The 15,884-nt window shown below is 37.4% G+C and overlaps 1 protein-coding gene across 1 annotated transcript; it reads left to right on the forward strand.

Moving 5' to 3' along the window:
• The first annotated feature begins 9,423 nt into the window (after nucleotides 1–9,423).
• Nucleotides 9,424–15,416, forward strand: LOC115925487. Its single transcript, XM_030989438.1, has 3 exons — nucleotides 9,424–9,610; nucleotides 11,955–12,204; nucleotides 13,572–15,416. Exons 2-3 carry the CDS (start codon nucleotides 12,158–12,160, stop codon nucleotides 14,650–14,652), a joined length of 1,128 nt encoding a protein of 375 aa, XP_030845298.1. The 5' UTR covers nucleotides 9,424–9,610; nucleotides 11,955–12,157; the 3' UTR covers nucleotides 14,653–15,416.
• Nucleotides 15,417–15,884: the final 468 nt, after the last annotated feature.

The raw sequence follows: 15,884 nt of genomic DNA on the forward strand, positions 1-15,884 counted from the left end.
GAAATTAGGCAATGACAATTGTGTAGCTCATTAATAACAAAGTTTCCCATTGCTCTCCTCTTTATAAATTTCATTGCAAAATCTAAACAAAATTGTCTCCGCCGAGAATCGAGTTGGGTCACTGGCTTAGAACGCCAATGCTTTAACAACTAAACCACACAGAACCCCCCCCCCCCCTCTCCTTTCCCGAGCTTTTTGCAATTACCATTATTCAGTCACAATGTATTCGGCTAACCAGGTGATTGCTATTTGTTATCATCTTATAATATTTAAAAAAAGAAATTATATCTGTACAATTTATATGAATCTTATCAGAGTATTCATTAGCAGAACATATTTTGTGTATGATACTTTGTGGTGAATTACTCAGAAAAGATGTCTTTCCATTTGTGAAGAAAAACGTATAGTGATGATGATGATGATGATGGTAAGATGATTTTGTTTGATTGATTGATTTTTATTCGACAAGCTTCCAATATACAACAATATACAATAATAACAGATCAAAAATAAGTCAGCTTGAACAGGATAACCCACGAAAGCTCGAGAGCTTATTTCCAGTGGGGTCCCTTACAGACATGTATACAATTAATAAATTAAAATAGTAATATTTACAGACAGATAAGAAAATTAAAAGAACTACTTATTAAAGATAATAATAACAACATTAAACTGATGATAGAAATGATATTAAGTACAAGAAGAAAAAGAAGAAGGAGAAGAAGAAAAAGAGGAGAAGGAAGAAGAGGAAAATAATGATGAATTTGTAGAATTTCTATAACGTACGAAAACATAAGTATATACAACATGAAAAAGTATGAACCGACAGAAGAATAACAATTTCAATCATATAACATGTCATTCACTTCTCTTCTCTGACTGTCAAGTATTAGGTATTCCTTTAATTTCCTCTTAAAATGATCATAGTTTCCTATTTCTTTTACACCATTGGGAAGGGAATTCCAATGTTTTATGGCATTGTAATAAAACGAATTTCCAATACTACCTACTCTTTCTGGTAAGTTAAAGTTGAATCGTCTATTTCTTGTAATTATAATCATGTACGTCAGTAACAAGATCGAAGTTGGATCGAATATAATGATTCGCCCTAGTATGATATATTTTATGCACGTGATGCAATGCGAGTTGTTTTGATCTTTGGTCGACTTCAAGAAAACCAGCTTTAGAAAGTTCGCTATAGCCAACATGAGTTCTTGGACCAGAATAGTTGATAAATCTCACCATTTTGTTCTGTATAATCTTCAACTTCTTTTGATCTGACTTGTTTATGTTACTGTACCATGCAGGGTTAGCATAGTCAAATAAACATTGAATAAGAGCAAAACAGAGTGTACGTCTTGCTTTTAAATCCATACAACTTTGATATCTGTACAAAAATTTCAGACGAGAATTTGCTTTTTTTACAACTGATTCTACTAAAGATGAAAATGAAATTGCGCTAGCCAACTCAATGCCTAAATACTTCACAGACTCTTTTCTCTTGATTGCTTGATTATTGTGTGTCACTTTGAATTCAAATGACTTTTTAGAACTACTTTTAGAACAAAATAAAATGCTTTCTGTTTTTCCCAAGTGTAAAGAAAGCTTATTATCAGTCATCCAATCGACACACGTAGACAGCTGTTCACTGAGCTTTTCCTCAATATATTTAGGATCAGGATTTGAATAGAGTAGTACGCTGTCATCTGCGTACAATAATAGTTTGAAGTCTTTTATACAAATACACATATCATTTATATAACTTGAAAATAGAATTGGGCCTAAAATACTTCCCTGAGGAACACCGCATGTTATAGGCATTAGTTTGGAACGAATATCATGAATGGCCACTACTTGGTGCCGATTAGATAAGTATGTTTTTCTTCCAATTATTAATTGGTTCGATTTATTACTACATTTCAATGACGATATTATGCATGTACAATGTATATGAACCTTTTCGAAGTATTGATTATCAGAATATTTTGTTCATATGGAACTTTGTGGTGTATTACTCAGAGAAGAGATCTTTCCATTGTTAAAGAAAAACGTATAATGATGATGATGACGGTACTATGATTTTGTTCAATTATTAATTGGTTCGATTTATCATTACATTTCAATGACGAAATTACATATGTACAATTCGTATGAACCTTATCGAAGTGTTCATGATCAGAATATTTTGTTTTATATGATACTTTATGGTGTATTACTCAGAGAAGAGGTTTATCCATTTTTGAAGAAAAACGTATAATGATGATGATGGTACGATGATTTTTGTTCAATTCATTTGAGTCACTTTTAGTCAGCCATATAATGCGAAAGGAAAATAGACAGTGATAGACAGTGATAGTGATAGTTTCTCCATTGCTGTCCTCTTTTTGATTTTGTTTGTGTGCAAAGGTTGCAAAAGATTGTCTCCGCTGGGAATCGAACCCGGTCACTGGATAAGAACGCCAATGCCTTAACCGACACACGTAGACAAGAAAGAGGTTTCCTTCAGGAAATATCGCAGCATTGACAAGGACTCTCTACGCAACTCTATTGACACAATGTTCCATTCACTTCCTGATCTATCTTGTCCATCTGCTTCCGCGGAGCATTACAACTCATCTTTGCGGACGTTGATTGATGAGCACGCTCCAATCCAGGTCAAGACTGTATCAATCAGACCTGATGCGCCATGGTTTACCGATGATATCCAGGAAGCCAAGAGGCGAAGGCGTCGTGCGGAACGTCGTTCGATCAAGTCTGGACTTTTTGTTGATAGAGAGCTGTACCGCCGTGAATGCGATTCATATTATGAGTGCATCTTCAATGCGAAGTCAGCGTATCTCAAAGATCTCATCAAGAATGCTGACACTAAAGAACTGTTTCGTCTTGTGAAGACACTCTCAACGCCCACTCAATCTTCACCTCTTCCAGATCATTCTTCTGATAGTGAACTCGCCAACAGATTTGCTACATTCTTCAGGGAAAAAGTCGCCAAAGTTGTATCCTCTTTCCCTAATGTAGTACCAGCACCAGCTTCAAGATCTTTTGCTCCAGGCCCTCGTCATGAACTCTCTGATTTCTGCCTTGTATCCCTCTCACAAGTCAGGAAGCTCATCACTTCACTTCCTTCTAAACACTGTAAGCTAGATCCGATTCCTACCTGGCTTCTAAAGGAAGTCCTCGATGAACTCCTTCCTCACATAACCAAACTGTTCAATCTCTCGTTATCATCCGGAATAGTTCCAGAGTCTTTTAAGACTTCTCTGCTTCTTCCCCTCCTAAAGAAGCCGAGTCTCGACACGAATGGACTTAAGAACTACAGGCCCATCGCAAACCTGCCATTCCTTGGGAAGGTTTTGGAACGTATTGTGTCACTACAGCTGAAAGCCCACATTGACAATCTCGGTTTGTTTCCAATCCACCAATCTGCCTATCGGAATCATCATTCTACTGAGACTGCAACTGTCAAGGTCCTAAATGACCTACTTCTAGCTGTAGATAAGGGTAATGAAGCTGTCCTCATCTTGCTTGATTACACTGCCGCATTTGACACTATCAACCACGACCTGTTACTCCATCGCTTAGAGAACGACTTCTCCATCACCGGCACCGTACTTCAGTGGATTCGCTCCTATCTCATGCACCGAACTCAGAAGGTGATCATCAATGACACCAACTCGGAATCATTTCCCCTCATCTGCGGCGTTCCTCAGGGTTCCGTGGTCGGCCCCCTCCTGTTTATTCTTTACACCAGCCCTCTCTCAAATGTTATTAACCTTCATCAGAATATTCAACACACTATGTATGCAGACGACACCCAGATTTATGTAACTCTTCACCCAAACAGCAGGACAGTAGCCGCAAACAAACTCACCAGTTGCCTCAATGAAATCAAAACCTGGTCTTTTCAAAACTGTCTCTGCCTTAATGATTCAAAATCTGAAATGATTCATATTACTTCTAAATTTCGGAACTCAGACCCCTTTCCTGATCTTGTTATGAGTGATGGCTCTCTCAGTTGTTGTGCTTCTGTGCGTGACCTTGGTTTAAATATTGACAGCAATCTTACTTTCAAACAACACATTAGTAATATTTGTAAGTCTGCTTCCTTTGGTATATATAAGATCAGTAGAATCAGGAGGCTACTTGACCGACCCACAACTTCAAAATTAGTCCATGCTTTTGTCTCGACCCATATCGATTACTGTAATTCTTCTCTTTCTGGCCTCCCTCAGTCACATCTAGTCCCACTTCAAAGGGTACAGAATAGCGCTGCTCGGCTTGTGACTCTCTCGCGTAAATCAGAGCACATAACTCCAATATTGAACTCACTACATTGGCTTAAAATTCACCACCGCATATCCTTCAAAATTCTTCTCCTGTGCTACAAAGCTATCAATGGCTTAGCCCCCTCTTACCTTTCCGATCTCATATCCTTACGTTCCCGTACGTCGTCACGAACACTTCGTTCATCTTCCACATTACTGTTAACACCTGGACCCCGCACTAACACCCGGTATGGTGACCGCGCCTTTTCAGTTATTGCCCCCGCTCTCTGGAACAAACTGCCCGCCTTTATTCACTGCGCCCCCTCTGTATCTCAATTCAAATCTCTACTCAAAACCTATCTTTTCAAATTGTAAATTGCAGTTGTGCGTCGGTCAATGGAGGTGCGCACCATATTTGTCTTTATTTAGTTGATTGCCACTGTTTTTCTTACCTTATCTATGTTACTTTTGTATTGTTGCTTTTTCTTCTAATTTAATTCTACGGGTTATAGTCTTCTCTTAATCAGAACACTGTGCGCTTAGAAACATCAGTATTAAGCGCCTAATAAATGTTATGTATTATTATTATTATTATTATTAACCAATAGACCACACAGAGCCCCTCCCCATCCGCCTTCCCCCAGCATTTTCATTCATTTCATTTTGTTCATAATTGTTATTTCAAGGACGAAATTATATCTGTACAATTTGTATGTATCTTATCGAAGTAATCATGATCAGAAGATTGTTTTATATGATATTGTGTGGTGTATTAATCAGAGGAGAGGCGTTTCCTATCAAAAAAAGTTTAATGATGATGATGATGGTATATATACGATGATTTTTTTTTCCAATTCATGTTAGTCATTTTTAGTCATTGCATGATTTATATATACACATATATATATATATATATATATATATATATATATAATGCGAAAGGAAATAAGACAATGACGGTTGTGTAGCTTCAAACAAAGTTCTCAATTGCTGTCCTCTTTTTAATTTGTTCTGCAAAGGTTGAAAAAAATGGTCTCCGTCGGGAATCGAAACATTTCATTGGCAGAGAACGCCAATGCGTTATCCACTAGACCACATAGACGGGCGAGTAGTGGCTTCAGCGACACCAAATTCAGTTGACCAACAAATTTGGCAAATCTCGTGAAAAATAAATGTACTCCTGCGTTGGTTGAGAAATATAGACAATTAACGAAGAAATAATGAAGAAAAAAAACCATAGGAGATTTATGAGGCTTTATACCTTAAATACATGCAGTTCTTAAATGTACATTGTTGTTCCATTATTGTACTATCTTTATAGTTCCACGTGCTTCTTAATTTAAGGTTTCTTAGTCGAAATTGATATTACCACGTATTTTACTCAGAAAAATGTACCTTACTGTTGATTATTCATTACCGATTTTATTAAAGTATGCATAAACTTCATTGTTCGTAATGTCCTTGAAGAGAGGAGAACCAAGTTTATCGTTAAATTACTCAATAATCCTGAATTATCTTTGGTTAATCTGCACATAATAGAAAAGCTTATAAATATATATATACAACTTACCTTCATATAGCGCCCAAGGTAAATTATCTCTAGACCCTATACATGATTAACTTGAGAAATATTGTTTTAATAAAGTTTGAAAGGTAGGTAGTAAGGCTAGCCTTTAAATCATTAAAATGGAAGATGAGAATTTCAAGCTTTCCATGATGAGTTTTGATAATTGATATTCCCAAATCATATGTCTGTCAAAACAACTGTTATCGACACGTTATGTCTTAGATCAATCATATGTGATCTAATGATCATATTCTTTTTGTCATATGATAGAAAGGAAAACGAGCTTGTCAGTAATGTACTCATTAATGATACAAATATTTTAAGGATTATTTTGTAATTTACGAATATAAGCTTGCGTTTCTTTTTTCAGAGACACCCTGTATTGTAGCTCGTTCAAATGTGAGATTGCTTAGTTAATTTCTTATCATGCTGATACAACGCATGAAAATTAAAGGGATAGTTGAGTTCTGTTGAAGAGGGCGCTACACAAAATAATTTTTTGTGAGATAATGAAAAACTGAGTGTCAAATTTGAAAGAACATAGTATTCAATTGACAAAATCACCTTTGTTTGATCAAAATCGGTTCAGAGACGGCTGAAATATAACGATTTGTAATACTTGTGTACCACCACAAATATTAGATATTTTGAAAAATTTGAAAAACCGTTGGAAAAAAAGAAATAACGGCTTTTACGTCGTATTTCAGCCAATGCCGATGTTGGCTTTTTTGTTGGCATTTTCATGTTGCTTTTATTACCCCCAATTAGCCGGCTCATGTATTGTTATTTATAATTAAATAACGGGCACTGTTTTTTTGTTTTTTTTATAGTGGAGCTGAATTGGTATGATCGTATTGGCTAAATTTTAAACATTTGGGGGTCTAAAATTACCTTCATAGCAATTTTAGGTTCTAAAAGGGCACTATAAATGTCATAGATAAGAATAACAGCAATAACCATGCACTTTGAAGGCATTTGCGGTCTGAAAACAGAACTCAACTATCCCTTTAAATTAGAACATTACTGTAACTATCACTTGTATCATCGTGCGCAACAAGAAACGTATAAAATCAAGCTTAGTAATAAAGTAAACGGTGAAGGGGAAAGTTGGTATTCACATTGTTTTTATTCATCGTTTTGAATCAATAATGTTCATATTTACATTGCAATTCAAAAACGTATACAAACTGCAATTAATCTTGTCAAAGCTGTCAAAGCTAGCAAACAATGAATTAACAAGAGAACCCCAAATCCACGAGATCAATAGCATAATCTTAAACCAATCACAACACAAACCCCAATTCAAAATGGCGAATCACTTTATATTTTGTGTATGCAGTTCATATCAAGATATATTCACAGGAATCAGGCATTATACATGACTGACCTTAAAGGCCCACTGCACTACTGGTAGCTACTTGCGCCCTCTATATAACAAACAATTCATAATCGGTGACCATTGGTCCCCCAGGCCTCTTTTTCTTATGTTAACTGAGAGCTGAGTTGATGAGATAACCACCTGTTCAGTGACCTTGCAGAGCGGTCTAATCCCTCCTGTAAACTACGGCAGATAAGCTTTAAATCATAAAGTATCTTTATTTCATCACATTTTCTGGACACGGAAAACAATAAACATAATTGGTCCTTTATTGTAGAGGAGAGGAATACCGACACTTACCGGGGTGATCATTTCAGGCCTGTATACTACAGAAAGAAAACTTTTCCTTACCAATGTTTTTAGTCAAATACATTTTAGCAAGAATACCTCAACAACAGAAAAAAATAGAGAGAAATGGCTTAAAGATAAAGTTGAGTTTGGGTCATGCGATTGCATTGTGAAAGACACGGTGTGGAATCGATCAGAACAAAAGCTGGCATGTAGCATAAAAGTATTGGTGTGTACTGCAAAATTCTGGAGTCATCAAAATGATACGAAATTTGGCCAAGTCTAGATAACGTAACAAGCACTGTACTCAGAAAGATGTATATGGGACTGCCGTACACAAACATGAGGCATATAAGTCGAGCCATGCTTTTCGGGTATTTTTTCTCTGATGTTTTTCCACACTTGTACAATAACAATGATTATGTTTCACCTCTCCCTAGAACTAAACCTTCTCTTTAAATGACCCCCCCCCCCCAAAAAAAAAGGACTCTATCCATTTACATAAACGCACCCGCGGTGTCCACGGTCCAGAAACACCGCCGCTAAGACTTTCTAGTCAAAGGCGATTTATAAGAAACCAATTGTATTACCTTTAGAAGTCATGTCGGAATTATGTAACATGCCATTGTAATGCTTGAATATTGAAAAGGCAATGGATATGGCTATAGAGTATATAAGTGGCCTTAGTATTATTCATTGTTATCTTTAATGTTATATCTTCTTTTTTTTGGGGGGGTGAGTCTGTTCGGGCGTGGTAACAGTGCATGGTTGTTGTTGTTGTTTGGTATTATCGACCTTAAACGAAAATTAAATACATCTTGTCCTACTTTGTAATATTGTTCGACAAACAGCAAAATATTTTCTTCCACACTGACTCGCATGGTTTTATTGATCGTGGCCACAGTTTTTGGAATTATTTAAATTTCACTCGCCCAGCGGCGTGGGACATTATGATGTGACTGTAGTATAATTTTGTTTAACGCTCAGTCGCTTTGCTCCAAAGCGTTACACTTATCTTAGTATCAGTAGTAAGTTGACTCAAAATTATGCTACAGTACACAAAGAAATTGCAAACCCAATTCTGAGCTCGGCCGAGTGCCATATCAATTTGAATTTGTTTCTTATTCAATGTTTATTTCTAAATGCTTAACGTAGGGCCTACGTACAGAGCATTAAATAAACACTCCCTAATTCAGTACTGTATAAACTTTTGGGTATAATTTGCCAAACACCATGAAGGTATTTGCAAGATGATGTAAATTACAATATTCGATCACTATTGATTGAGCAAAGGTCGCCCCAGTTGGTTCTGTAATTGTCTTTATTCCAGAAACACAACAATTAACGATAACATATTGACGATAAAATCATTTATTATAATACAAATGATAATAACAATAACAATTTAAGAGCGAGCAAAAACATACAAATGATAATAATACCAATTTAAGAACGCGCAAAATCACCAACCAATGCTTATAGGCTTTGCCCAAAAGAAATTTCATTTTCTGTTTGAGGGCTCTCCTAAGTAGTTATTTTTTTTTCTTAAAGTTACCCCCAGTTGGGGGGGGGGGGTGTGGGAATCATCCCTTATGGAATTGCGACCGTACACGCCTACAAGAACGGCATGTTATTGTTGTTCATTTATGTGGCTGCAATGTACGCTCTGCAAAATGACGTCATTGACAGTGTAGCCCGAAAGTCGATCAAAGTATTTTATTCATATTTCAGTGTAAATGATAAATTGTTATAAAATACTATTTTGAAATTATAATAATGCAAGTATTATAAATATGTTTATATTTAAGTCAAAATTAACATTTTAATTTCAGAAAAAGTATTACATTTCCATTATTTATCCGTGGTTTTAAAATTGGCAATAAATAGGGATTTTCCCCATACTCGTGCGCATGCGTTGTAATCTCGATCTCCAGTACCTCCATTGAATCACTCCGCGTTCTCCAAACCTGGACGAAATCAAGGAGAAGAAGAAGAAATTGTAGCAATCGTAAACCGACATCAACCTCGTCAGCCGGGCCGATAAAGTCATTTGAATGAGTGTCATTTTGCCGAGTTCCTACCGACGACAAATTCAAAGTTAGGCCGATTAACGTAAGTGCTTTAACTGTTGAACCTAGCTAGGCTAGACCTATATTATCATAGTGAAATGTAACTCCGGGAAGCTCCAACACCGGCGCCGCAGGCGTCGGTGTTGGAGCTTCCCGGAGTTAAGTGAAATGTTAATCATGATCATGGAGCCAGGAAGAGTGGAGTACACTCGAGTTGGAATATTATACAGACTGGCATGGGCACACAAAGCTAAGCTGCATTACTATCATTGGCTGTGTATCAAAAACTGTTCTAACTATTGATTCTCAACATTTCAATCACCACTAGACCTAGACCGAATTTGTCTGTCTCTTTCGTTCGTTAATTAGCTTCTGTTCTGTTCTGTTCTGATCCATTCCTGGTCCTGATCCTCAAGAGGGATATAAAGATGACCAATAAGAACGTTATCTCTCTTTAGAGCCGACCCTACCCAAATCAGAGGCTAACGAACGAAAGAGAAAGCCGACCCTACCCAAATCAGAGGCTAACGAACGAAAGAGAGAGCCGACCCTACCCAAATCGGAGGCTAACGAACGAAAGAGACAGAAACATTTGGTCTACACTAAACCTAGCTGTTCAAAACTCAACTGAGCTCACTCGAAATTGGTACTTTAGTAACAATTGATTTGATGACACCTACATGTAATACATATAGCAGTAAAATACATTCTTATTATTATTATTATCTTTTCTACTTACGGATTTTTAATAGAATAGATCTAGTAGAAGTCTAGAAAGAATATTTTGAAAATTAAAATCGTGAGTCTACTGTCAAACTTGCAGATCAAGCACTACGTATTCATTGTGTGCATTAGTGTGCAATTGTGTGCAGTGTGTGTATTGTGTGTAATTCCTGCCTCTCATGCAGTAAGTATACAGTGTCAATACGCATTAGCATTGTAATGACTCTCTATCATATGCTGCTGGAGTGGGCACGGGGTGTAATATAACATTCTTTGGACCGCTGAAAGGAGTTGTATTTTCCTGTAAATGGTATGGACCTCATAGTAGGGAGGCTAATGCCTGGGCAAGGCTTCTACGCCTACGATTTGTGCGCTTGTCGTCCAAGTCAGAAAATTACCAAAAGAAAAAAAATGAAATAAAAATATCTATTGAATAACATACAGGTATATAACAAAAATACAATTTTACACTCCACAACATTACCTACATGTATAAACACGGATCTGTAACAGTTAGATTTTGGCATTGGCCTCCCTACTCTTAAGTCATAGTCATACCCTCATTAATGCTAAAAAAAGTATGGACTTTTCACGTTTCACACACATGTATAAAACAAATCATGCAAATGGGAGAAAAATAATAATTATTGTTGAAATATTTAATTTTATTAATTATATACGATGCTCTAAAAAACTGAACTCAAATGACTGTAATAAATCAGTTCTGTAATTTCCAGCTGATTCACTGATCTCAAAATCATCTTGAAAAACGGAAGAAACTACTGCTGATCTTCCTCGCTGACACTGAAATGTTGGAAAGTTTGTTGTTTTAATTCTTATTTTGTTATATGTCCAACGCTATATAACATCTAATTTTTCAGCTAATGATCGACCAAACAAGATCGACCGCCAAAAACTTGGTCCCTACTTTCCCTTTTGTGCCCACCAAGATTTAAGAGTATTTACGTACAAGCTACATGATTGAGGTATTTTTTATGACCGAATTTGTGTAAATACACAGAGATGAGGGCGGCAACCAAGAAATGGATGTAATGAAAACAAAGCAGCTTTTTGCCAGGATTGACTTAGACTTCCAATTTTTATTTTCAAAATATTTGTTGAATTAATTGTATTTTACTGCTATTTGGGTGTCATCAAATCATCACCAAAGTGCTGATTTGCAGTGAATTCTGGTGAGTTTTGTACAGTGGTGTTTGAAAATGTTGTGAATCAACAGAGGCCGTGTCTCTTTCCCTAAGGCACAAAAAGCATGCCTCCTTGAGTAACTCTCAGCCTAAGTATAATTATTGCAAATATGTTTTTATACAACCCCTGTTATTGATCCACTTTCATACAAATTAAATTATTACAAGGGTCAGATTGCAGTGGCTGTCCTAGAATGAAATACCCCTCCAGAGAGTCTTTGGGGGAGGGAAATATAAGAGCTTGACTTTTCATTATGGGGCGAATTGTGGAAAATATAGAACATGTACATAAGCCCTGTTGCAAGTTGGTCATAAAACTGAAGACTAATCCTGGTGATTGACAACACCTTTTATTGGGTAAATACCCGAATGGTGTTGAATTCAGAATGAGAACCCACTACAAAAAAAATGTACTATGTGTTTTTAAGTGACATTTTCTACTTCTCGCATGTCTTTCAGAGTATAAGCACTGATGAATACAAAGGATCCAGCCAAGCATCTGCCTATCCTGCCTTCATCCGAAGCTGCCTTCCTTAGCTATCCCTGTCATAGCCATCCCCGTCACTACCAGTTGACAGAGTTCCGCCATTACCAGTGGGACCAGTCAGACCTACCGGATTGAAAAACTAATCCAAACTTTGAACTGAACATCACTGCTCAAAATGCAGCGGTTTATTGAGAGCTGTGAGAAACAATCAACAATGCACAGGTAAATAATTTATGTATTTCTAAGCAATATTAAGGCTGGTTCAGATAATATGGACCGGCCTTGAGGGAGATATCACATATATATATTTCCAAAACGAGACTCATATATTGCCCCGAGTCAAAGACGAGGGCAATAAATGTGGTAATCTCCCTAAAGTTAAGCCAGTCAATATTGTTATTGTTATCCAAATCAGACATCTAGAGCAAATACGTAAATCAACCATGACAATCTCAATGAACTAACTTTCTCAAACCAGCACTGCATCCAGTGCTTGACAAAATTTTCGATCCACTGCAAACAGTGTGCCTTTGGTGTGATTATTACGTCACAATAGAGTGCGCGCAAAGTCTGCAGGTTCTCGTACGCATGATAGATGCGCAATAAAAATGACAAAATACGGCGCAGTGAATATGGTTTTATATTTACTGCTTTTCTAACAGGATTACAAGAAGTGGAATATGATTTTGTAAAACCACTGCTCAGATGTCTGATACGGGTAATAATGGGTAGTACACCACAGTTAAAGCCGCCACATTTTTGTTTTAATGTGTAAATGAATAGTGACTGTGCACAACAAAGGACTTGCACATATTCACTGAGCTCGATGTTTATAATATAAGATGTAGAAACGTGACGTCACAAAAACCGCAGTGGTTTTGCCGCGTCATATCTGAACGAGCCTTAACAGTAATTTGACAGCTCAAATCATTGATAAGTCACAAATCCGACAATGGAGTAGTTCAGAAAAATATTGATTTAAAAACATATGTCATTATAGAGTAGTGTAGAACATGATAGTTATATAAGCTTTAATGAAGTAAATTGCAATCACAAAATAAGCTGGAAAGCTTGCATTCCTAGCTTTAGAAAATGCATGATGAAATTTAGAGGATTTACTGAAGATCACTGATATTAACCTACACTTGCTACTCTCCACCCAGGTGTTAAATGGGTACCCGGTAGGATGCGACCGTCATTGTTGGTCGAACAGGTTTTGAGCGTCAAGTAACGCCTGGCTGGAATGCTCCCCAGGAAGTGGAGATTGTGCACACAGTGTGTGCGGACCAGCACTGAATCCAATGACCGGGGTAATAGTATATCTGTAAAGCGCTTAGAGACATTTGTATCAAGCGCTATATAAGCGGAATATTATTATTATTATTATTATTATTATTTGTACCCGGTATGTATTTGATTGGACAATTGATTACCCAATACATACGTACCTACTGCAAATTATTTCTCATAGACTGATACATGTACCTGTTTACATGCTTTCTGTATTAAATAACAAATATTTCATGTCTTAGGTAAAAGTATTCCGACGTAATTTTTGTTGTTCAAATCAAACCTTTCTGATTTAACAGGCAAATGAATGAGGCAACTGATGATGAGAGGGCTTCTACAGGAACTCTGAAGGAAGCAGGAGCTTTTGGTCAGCCTGGAATCCACATGGAGTCCGAGGGTAGCACCCACCAACCTCGTACCAGTACACCCAAGAAAAACACCTTTAATCCTCCAACACCAACTATTCAGAGACATACCGGATCCAAGAGGGCAAGTGGTGATGGTCCACTGCCAGAGGAAGGTGCGTCCGCTTGGCCAACTCAAGAAGGTCTAGAGGAAGAAGCTGAGCTTTGTCTACCAGAGATTCAGCCACACCCAGAAGATGAAGTAGGTGCAGAAGGTCAGGATGAGGTTCATTCAGAAGCTGGTGACCTATTGGAAGAGGATGACCCTGCCCCTCAGCTACCGTCATCCAATGGTGAGATAATGTCTTCCCTCAATGAGGTGATGTCTTCTGTCAACTGGGTGACGGATGCTGCAATAGGTAACACAGAGGGAATACAAAAGTTAAAAGAGGGTCATAGTCGTAACTGTGTGAGAGCTGGGTTACAGCATTCCAAGTCCATGGATGCAATAGAATCGATGAAAAATCAAATCTTAGTTCTTACTCAGAATGACCATAAGAAAGATGAAAGGATTAAATCTCTTGAAGCTGATAGGGAGGTGGCTGATAAAGGTGTAGAAACTTGGCAGATTCCTTTCTCTAACCTGAAAAGAAAAGGGAAAGATTCAATCTCTTCCAAAATCATTCATACACCATCTGGGGGGTGCTTTAAGGCCAAGTTGTTCCTCAATGAGGTCAGCAAGCATGGGAGTCCTTGTTTGTCTATAGTTGTTTCAGAGACCAGCGTGAGCAGCGCTGCTGCATCGGCTGACAAGGCATTGAAATACAAATGTAGATTGCAGCTTGTTAACCTGAAAAATGTGGCTGATTCCATTCAGGAAGAACACGAGTTACAAAGGGGGGTATGCGGCGCAGCATCGGGAAAGAATGAAGCCAAATTTCTCGACTGGGTTACTATCAAGTTGATTGAAGATCAAAGTAGAGGATTTTTAATGAACGGGGTGCTTCTGGTCATACTGACCTTTGAAAAAATATAAACATGACAATGCCTGTGGTAGAACAGGAATAGATCTTTGATGGATGGAATGTCCTTCTTTTACTACGGTCCTTATCTATCGATTAATTTAAACTTTACACTGTGTCCAACTCTAAAATAAGATTGAACAAAAGGAAATTAGGTTTCAGACTAACTTTTTGCTTTAAACCCTACTTTGAACAAAAATCTAAACCCAGGGTCAGGTTTACACTTCAATAGAACATAGGCCTAAATAAACAAACAGTGCTGTGACACATGCCCTGATGATAATTGATCTGGCTTTTATGTCATCAGAAAGGGTTAGGGTGACGATTCGGTTCATGTTAGGTTTAGGGTTAGGGTCAGGTACAGTGTTTGACCAGGCTGTTATCTTTATGGAAATCAATTAGTGTAGGATATTGACCGTTGAGCAATTATTACCGCACCATGTCTTAACACTGTCGTACTACTGAACAAACATCTTGGAGTACCTACAGTGATATTTATTCTGACAAGTGACTGCATTGCACAGAAATTGAATTTTATTTGGTTCCTGTTGGCCATCTAGACTTTGGCATATATAGTACTAAAATCACTTTTAATATTAAAGTACTTATCTGGAGGACCTGTTTTGAAGGCAGTGACTTGAAAGGACTCGAATTAAACAAAATATCGTGATAAGAATGGTTCTTCTTCCCTTTTGAGTACAGACCTCTTTACAGAGTATTATCCTACTATACTGGGGGTGTGTGCAGGTGGACCACTACACCGGGGTTTCCCCCTACTCTTATACGAATAGTGCAGTGGGTTCTTAACGTGCAAAGGTAGTGACTCTACACAGGGCCTCCATTTAACGTCCTATCCGAAAGAAAGGCAATATTCTTTGGCCACATTGAAGGACATCAGAGTCTCTTGAAAGATTTTTTGGAAGGAAAAGTAGAAGGTACCAGACTGGGAGGGAAACCAAGGAACGAGTAGGGGTGGAATGACTCTGCAAGAATGTACTAATATGACAGAGACAGAGATTTTTTGAAAAAAATTAATGTTGCAATAAACCTCTGAGGTCGAAGAAGATACCTTGATAGGCAGACTTGAAATATTTGTTGCATCAGGGTCATGTCTGAAGTACATGTAGATGTATTCGATTGAAACTGTATGAGTACATGAAATATATGCACTATCATATTAAAGATAAAGGTGAGTTCTGGTAATGCGATTGCATTTTGAAAGAAAATTAGGTGTGGAATGGATCAG

This window comes from Strongylocentrotus purpuratus, unplaced genomic scaffold, assembly GCF_000002235.5.
Source record: "Strongylocentrotus purpuratus isolate Spur 01 unplaced genomic scaffold, Spur_5.0 spur5_scaffold_18, whole genome shotgun sequence".
Taxonomy (NCBI): Eukaryota; Metazoa; Echinodermata; class Echinoidea; order Camarodonta; family Strongylocentrotidae; genus Strongylocentrotus; species Strongylocentrotus purpuratus.